A 5768-nucleotide genomic window follows, 5' to 3' on the forward strand; every position below is an offset into this window, starting at 1 on the left:
AGAGACACCCACAGTGCTGTTTGGGAGGGAGTTCCAGGGTTTTAACCTAGTGACAGCGAAGGAACAACAGTATCAGGGTGGATTTTGAGTAGATTTGTAAGCTCACCATAGTCATTTCAAATTGGTGGGCAGAACCCAATTCCAATGTCCCTGCCTTGATTCTTGATGGCCCACTTTTCACTGACGTACAATAAGGGTGTTGATAGTGAGCTTGCATCCTGCTTTTCAAATCTCGTCAGATGCATTGTAGAGGTTGGCATATTCTTGCCCCCGCAGCAAATTTTTTTTAGAGTCAGTCCATCTTCTCCATGACTTGTGGTTCGTGGGCCTTCAAAGAAGTTCGTCATTTGTATGCTTTGAAAAGTAACCTGCATAAATGAAGACAGTTACAGTTGGAGGTCAGTTCCCTGAGCTCCAGGACATCTCTGCGAGATTTCCTCAGGTTCGAATCCTCAGCCCAACTGTTTTCAGCTGCTTCAGCAATGACCACGCATTCCCCACGCAGATGGCCTGAAAGCCCTCCACTTCTTCCTCTCCCGCAGGCCCAACCAGTTCCCCTCCCCCAACACCCTCACCCGATAACCGAACTCGTCCCTACCCTTAACTTCTCCTTTAACTTCCTACAGAGTAACGGGGTGGCCATGGTAATCCACATGCGCCCAAGCTATGCCTGCCTCTTTGTAGAACAGTCCCTCTTCCGTACCTACATCGCTGACTGTATCGGCGCTGCCTTGTGCTCCCACGAGGAGCTTAAACAATTCATCAACTTTAATAACACTTTCACCCCAACCTCAAGTTCACCTGGACCATTTCTGATACCTCCGTCTCCTTCCTGGACCTCTCTGTCTCCATCTCGGTGGCCACCTCGAAACCAAAATCTATTTCAAGCCCACCGACCCCCACAGCTACCTAGACTACATTTCCTCTCACCCACCATCCTGCAAGAATGTGATCCCCTACTCCCAATTCCTCTGCCTCCGCCGTATCTGCTCCCAAGATGGGGCGTTCCACTCTCGAACATCCTCTTAATTTAAGGACTGCAACTTCCCCCATTCGTGGTCGAAAATGCTCTTGACCGCATCTCTTGTGTTTCCCGCACCTCTGCCCTCACATCCCCTCCCCCCAACAAAAACAAAGACAGAATCCCCCTTGTCCTCACATATCATTCGTATCATTCTCCGCCACCTGCAATTCAACCCCACAACCAAAGATATATTTCCATCCCCACCCCTGTCTGCCTTCCATAGGGACTGCTCTCTCCGCACCTCCCTCGTCCACTCCACACTCCCCACTAGCCCCACTACCCCCGGCACCGTTCCCTGTAACCGCAGGAGGTGCTACACCTGCCCCTATACCTCCCCCTCACCTCCACCCAAGGCACCAAAAAAACCTTCCACGTCAGACAGAGGTTCACCTGCACATCCGTCAATGTGGTCTATCGCATCTGCTGCTACCAATGTGGCCTCCTCTACATCGGTGAGACCAAGCAGAGGCTCGGAGACCGCTTTGTAGAGCACCTGCGCTCTGTTCGCGACAAACAACAACACCTTCCAGTCGCGAACCACTTCAAGGCCCCCTCCCACTCCCTGGATGACATGTCCATCTTGGGCCTCCTCCAGTGTCACAATGATGCCACCTGAAAACTGGAGGAGCAGCACCTCATATTTCGTCTCGGGAGCCTACAACCCAATGGCCTAATTGTTGACTTTACCCGTTTCAAAATCTTCCTAACTCCGGCCTCATCCCTTGACCAATCGTCCCTCTCGCCCCGCCTCCTTGACCTGACACAACCTGTCCATCTTCTCTCCCACGTATCTGTCCCTCCCACCTCACTGACCAATCCCCAGCACTAGAGATTTTCTGAAGAAGGGTCTAGGCCCGAAACGTCAGCCTTCCTGCTCCTCTGATGCTGCTTGGCCTGCTGTATTCATCCAGCTCTACACCTTGTAATCCCCAGCACTGCCTACCTGCAATTACCTATCACCATCCCACCTACCTTCCCCAGCCTCACCCCTCCTCTCTCTATTTATTTCTGAGCTCCCTTCCGCCTTCACGCTTCCTTGATGTGTTCTGGTGCTTCTCTGATTTCAATTGTCTGAGCTTGGATCTTACAAGGACTTGCCCTGAAGCTGAATTGTCTCTTGTAACAGTTTGTCTTGGCTCAGGCATTTCCAGCATACATTGCTTTTTGGCCAAATTTGATGCCCTGTTTATTTCAGTTGCTGTGCCTGTAATTCTGATCTCCCTTCAGGATTTTTATTTCACTTGAACAGTCGCAGGCTGCTACAAAGTGGAGAAAAATTGGCAACTTCTAACGAAATTCAGGTGCTCAATTTTTAGCCAATGAAAGCAAGTGGTGGGGGTGCTGGTGGTAAGTGTTAGGAATATCCATTCCCAGAAATTGAGATCATTCACAACACCATGTTATTTGTGTAATAATTCAATATTTACGATAATTATCTAAGCTGTTCTTATTTACTTATTTTTGTTTCAGCACAGTATGAGAAAGACAGCATCGTGGCTGCTATAGGCTCCTCCGTTCTACTTCCTGGAATGGATAAAGGATTCAGCAGTCTCCAGTGGGATTTCTCAAAGCCTGGCAAGATCCTTCCCATTTTAGATTACAATGAAGGGCATCAAGAAACATGTAATCTGTATAAGAATAGAGTTGAACTGAACAAATCAGATGGGTCCTTGTTACTGAAAGATGTGCGTGAGGGGGATACTGGCAGATATAAAGTGACAGTGGACTTAGACCCGATTAGGACCAGAATTGTCACGCTGACAGTGTTTGGTAAGTACTTGGAGGATACTTCCATTTGCACCAAGACAGATTAAACAATAGCAGGATGACCTCAGCAGATTGAACACCTTCATAGGAGCAGGAAGGCTGACATTTCGGGCCTAGACCCTTCATCAGAAATGGGGGAGGGGAAGGGGGTTCTGAAATAAATAGGGAGAGAGTGGGAGGCGGATAGAAGATGGATAGAGGAGAAGATAGGTGGAGAGGAGACAGACAGGTCATAGAGGCGGGGATGGAGCCAGTAAAGGTGAGTGTAGGTGGGGAGGTAGGGAGGAGATACGTCAGTCCAGGGAGGACGGACAGGTCAAGGGGGCAGGATGAGGTTAGTAGGTAAGAAATGGGGGTGCGGCTTGAGGTGGGAGGAGGGGATAGGTGGGAGGAAGGGCAGGTTAGGGAGGCGGGGACGAGCTGGGCTAGTTTTGGGATGCGGTAGGGGGAGGGGAGATTTTGAAGCTTGTGAAATTCACATTGATACCATTGGGCTGCAGGGTTCCCAAGCGGAATATGAGTTGCTGTTCCTGCAACCTTCGGGTGGCATCATTGTGGCACTGCAGGAGGCCCAGGATGGACATGTCGTCTGAGGAATGGGAGGGGGAGTTGAAATGGTTCGCGACTGGGAGGTGCAGTTGTTTATTGCGATCCGAGCGTAGGTGTTCTGCAAAGCCGTCCCCAAGCCTCCGCTTGGTTTCCTGATGTAGAGGAGGCCACAACGGGTACAGCGGATGCAGTATACTACATTAGCAGATGTGCAGGTGAACATCTGATGATGTGGAAAGTCTTCTTGGGGCCTGGGATGGGGGTGAGGGAGGAGGTGTGGGGGCAGGTGTAGCACTTCCTGCGGTTGCAGGGAAAAGTGCCGGGTGTGGTGGGGCTGGAGGGGAGTGTGGAGAGTGGTCCCTCCGGAAAGCAGATAAGGTTGGGGAGGGAAAAATGTCTTTGGCAGTGGGGTCGGATTGCAGATGGCGGAAGTGTGGGAGGATAATGCGTTGGATCTGGAGGTTGGTGGGGTGGTACGTGAGGACGAGGGGGATTCTTTTTTGGTTGTTATTGTGGAGATGGGGTGTGAGGGATGAGTTGTGGGAAATGTGGGAGACACGATCAAGGGCGTTCTCAACCATTGAGTGGGGGGAAGTTGCGGTCCTTGAAAAACAAGGACATCTGAGATGTACGGGAGTGGACTGCCTCATCCTGGGAGCAGATGCAGTGGAGGCGAAGGAATTGGGAATAGGGGATGGCATTTTTTGCAGGGAGGAGGTGTATTCTAGGTAGCTGTGGCAGTCAGTGGGCTTGAAATGGATATTGGTTTCTAGGTGGTTGCCTGAGATGGAGACAGAGGTCCAGGAAGGTGAGAGAGGTGTTAGAGATGGTCCAGGTGAACTTAAGGTTAGGGTGGAAGGTGTTGGTGAAGTGGATGAACTGTTTGAGCTCCTCGTGGGAGCACGAGGTGATGCCAATTCAATCATCAATGTAACTGAGGAAGAGGTAGGGTTTAGGGCCAGTGTAGGTATGGAAGAGGGATTGTTCCACGTAACCTACAAAGAGGCAGGAATAGCTTGGGCCCATGCGGGTATCCATGGCCACCCACTTTGTCTGTAGGAAGTGGGAGGAATTGAAAGAGGAGTTGTTGAGGGTGAGGACGAGTTCGGCTAAGTGGATGATCAGTGGAGGGGGACTGGTCAGGCCTGCGGGACAGGAAGAAGCGGAGGGCCTTTAGGCCATCTGTATGGGGAATGCAGGTGTATAGGGACTGGACGTCCATGGTAAAAATGAGGTGTTGGGGACTGGGGAATCGGAAGTTCTGGAGGAGATGGAGGGCGTGGGTGGTGTCACGGACGTAGGAAGGGAGTTCCTGGACCAAGGGGGAGAAAATGGAGTCGAGACAGGTGGAGATAAGTTCGGTGGGGCAGGAGCAGGCAGAGACATTGGGTCAATCAGGGCAGTCAGGTTTGTGGATTTTGGGAAGGAGATAGAAGTGGGCGGTGCAGGGTTGAGGAATGATGAGGTTGGAGGCCGTGGGTGGGAGGTCACCTGAGGTGATGAGGTTGTGGATGGTTTGGGAGATGATGGTTTGGTGCTCGGGGGTGGGGTCGTAAAATAGGGCCGACCAGTCCCCCTCCACTGACACCCTCATCCGCTTAGCCGAACTCGTCCTCACCTTCCACAACTTCTCTTTCAATTCCTCCCACTTCCTACAGACAAAGGGGGTGGCCATGGGTACCCGCATGGGCCCAAGCTATGCCTGCCTCTTTGTAGATTACGTGGAACAATCCCTCTTCCATACCTACACTGGCCCCAAACCCCACCTCTTCCTCAGTTACATTGATGACTGTATCGGCGCCGCCTCGTGCTCCCACGAGGAGCTCGAACAGTTCATCCACTTCACCAACACCTTCCACCCCAACCTTAAGTTTACCTGGACCATCTCTAATACCTCTCTCACCTTCCTGGACCTCTCTGTCTCCATCTCGGGCAACCACCTCGAAACCGATATCCATTTCAAGCCCACCGACTCCCACAGCTACCTAGAATACACCTCCTCCCACCTACCTTCCTGCAAAAAATGCCAATTCCTTTGCCTCCACCGCATCTGCTCCCAGGATGAGGCATTCCACTAACGTACATCTCAGATGTCCTCGTTTTTCAAGGACCGCAACTTCCCCCCTCTCAGTGGTCGAGAACGCCCTTGATCGTGTCTCCCACATTTCCTGCAACTCATCCCTCACGCCCCATCCCCGCAATAACAACCAAAAAAGAATCCCCCTCATCCTCACGTACCACCCCACCAACCTCCGGATCCAACGCATCATCCTCCGACACTTCCGCCATCTGCAATCCGACCCCACCACCAAAGACATCTTTCCCTCCCCACCCTTATCTGCTTTCTGGAGGGACCACTCTCTCCGTGACTCCGTTGTCCACTCCACACTCCCCTCCAGCCCCACCACACCCGGCACTTTTCCCTGCA

At 51.8% G+C, this 5768-nt stretch overlaps 1 protein-coding gene across 5 annotated transcripts in view; it reads left to right on the forward strand.

Moving 5' to 3' along the window:
* Positions 1 to 5768, forward strand: part of LOC125486999 (carcinoembryonic antigen-related cell adhesion molecule 1-like) — a 24457-nt gene that overhangs the window by 5066 nt on the left and 13623 nt on the right. For 4 of the 5 annotated variants that reach the window (XM_048616745.1, XM_048616748.1, XM_048616746.1 and 1 more), the window contains exon 2: positions 2495 to 2794. In XM_048616745.1, coding sequence (XP_048472702.1) covers positions 2495 to 2794 — 300 coding nt within the window. The remainder of the gene's footprint in view (positions 1 to 2494; positions 2795 to 5768) is intronic. The other variant, XM_048616749.1, reaches the window with a different exon arrangement.

This window comes from Rhincodon typus, chromosome 35 (genome assembly GCF_021869965.1).
Source record: "Rhincodon typus isolate 14 chromosome 35, sRhiTyp1.1, whole genome shotgun sequence".
Classification (NCBI taxonomy): Eukaryota; Metazoa; Chordata; class Chondrichthyes; order Orectolobiformes; family Rhincodontidae; genus Rhincodon; species Rhincodon typus.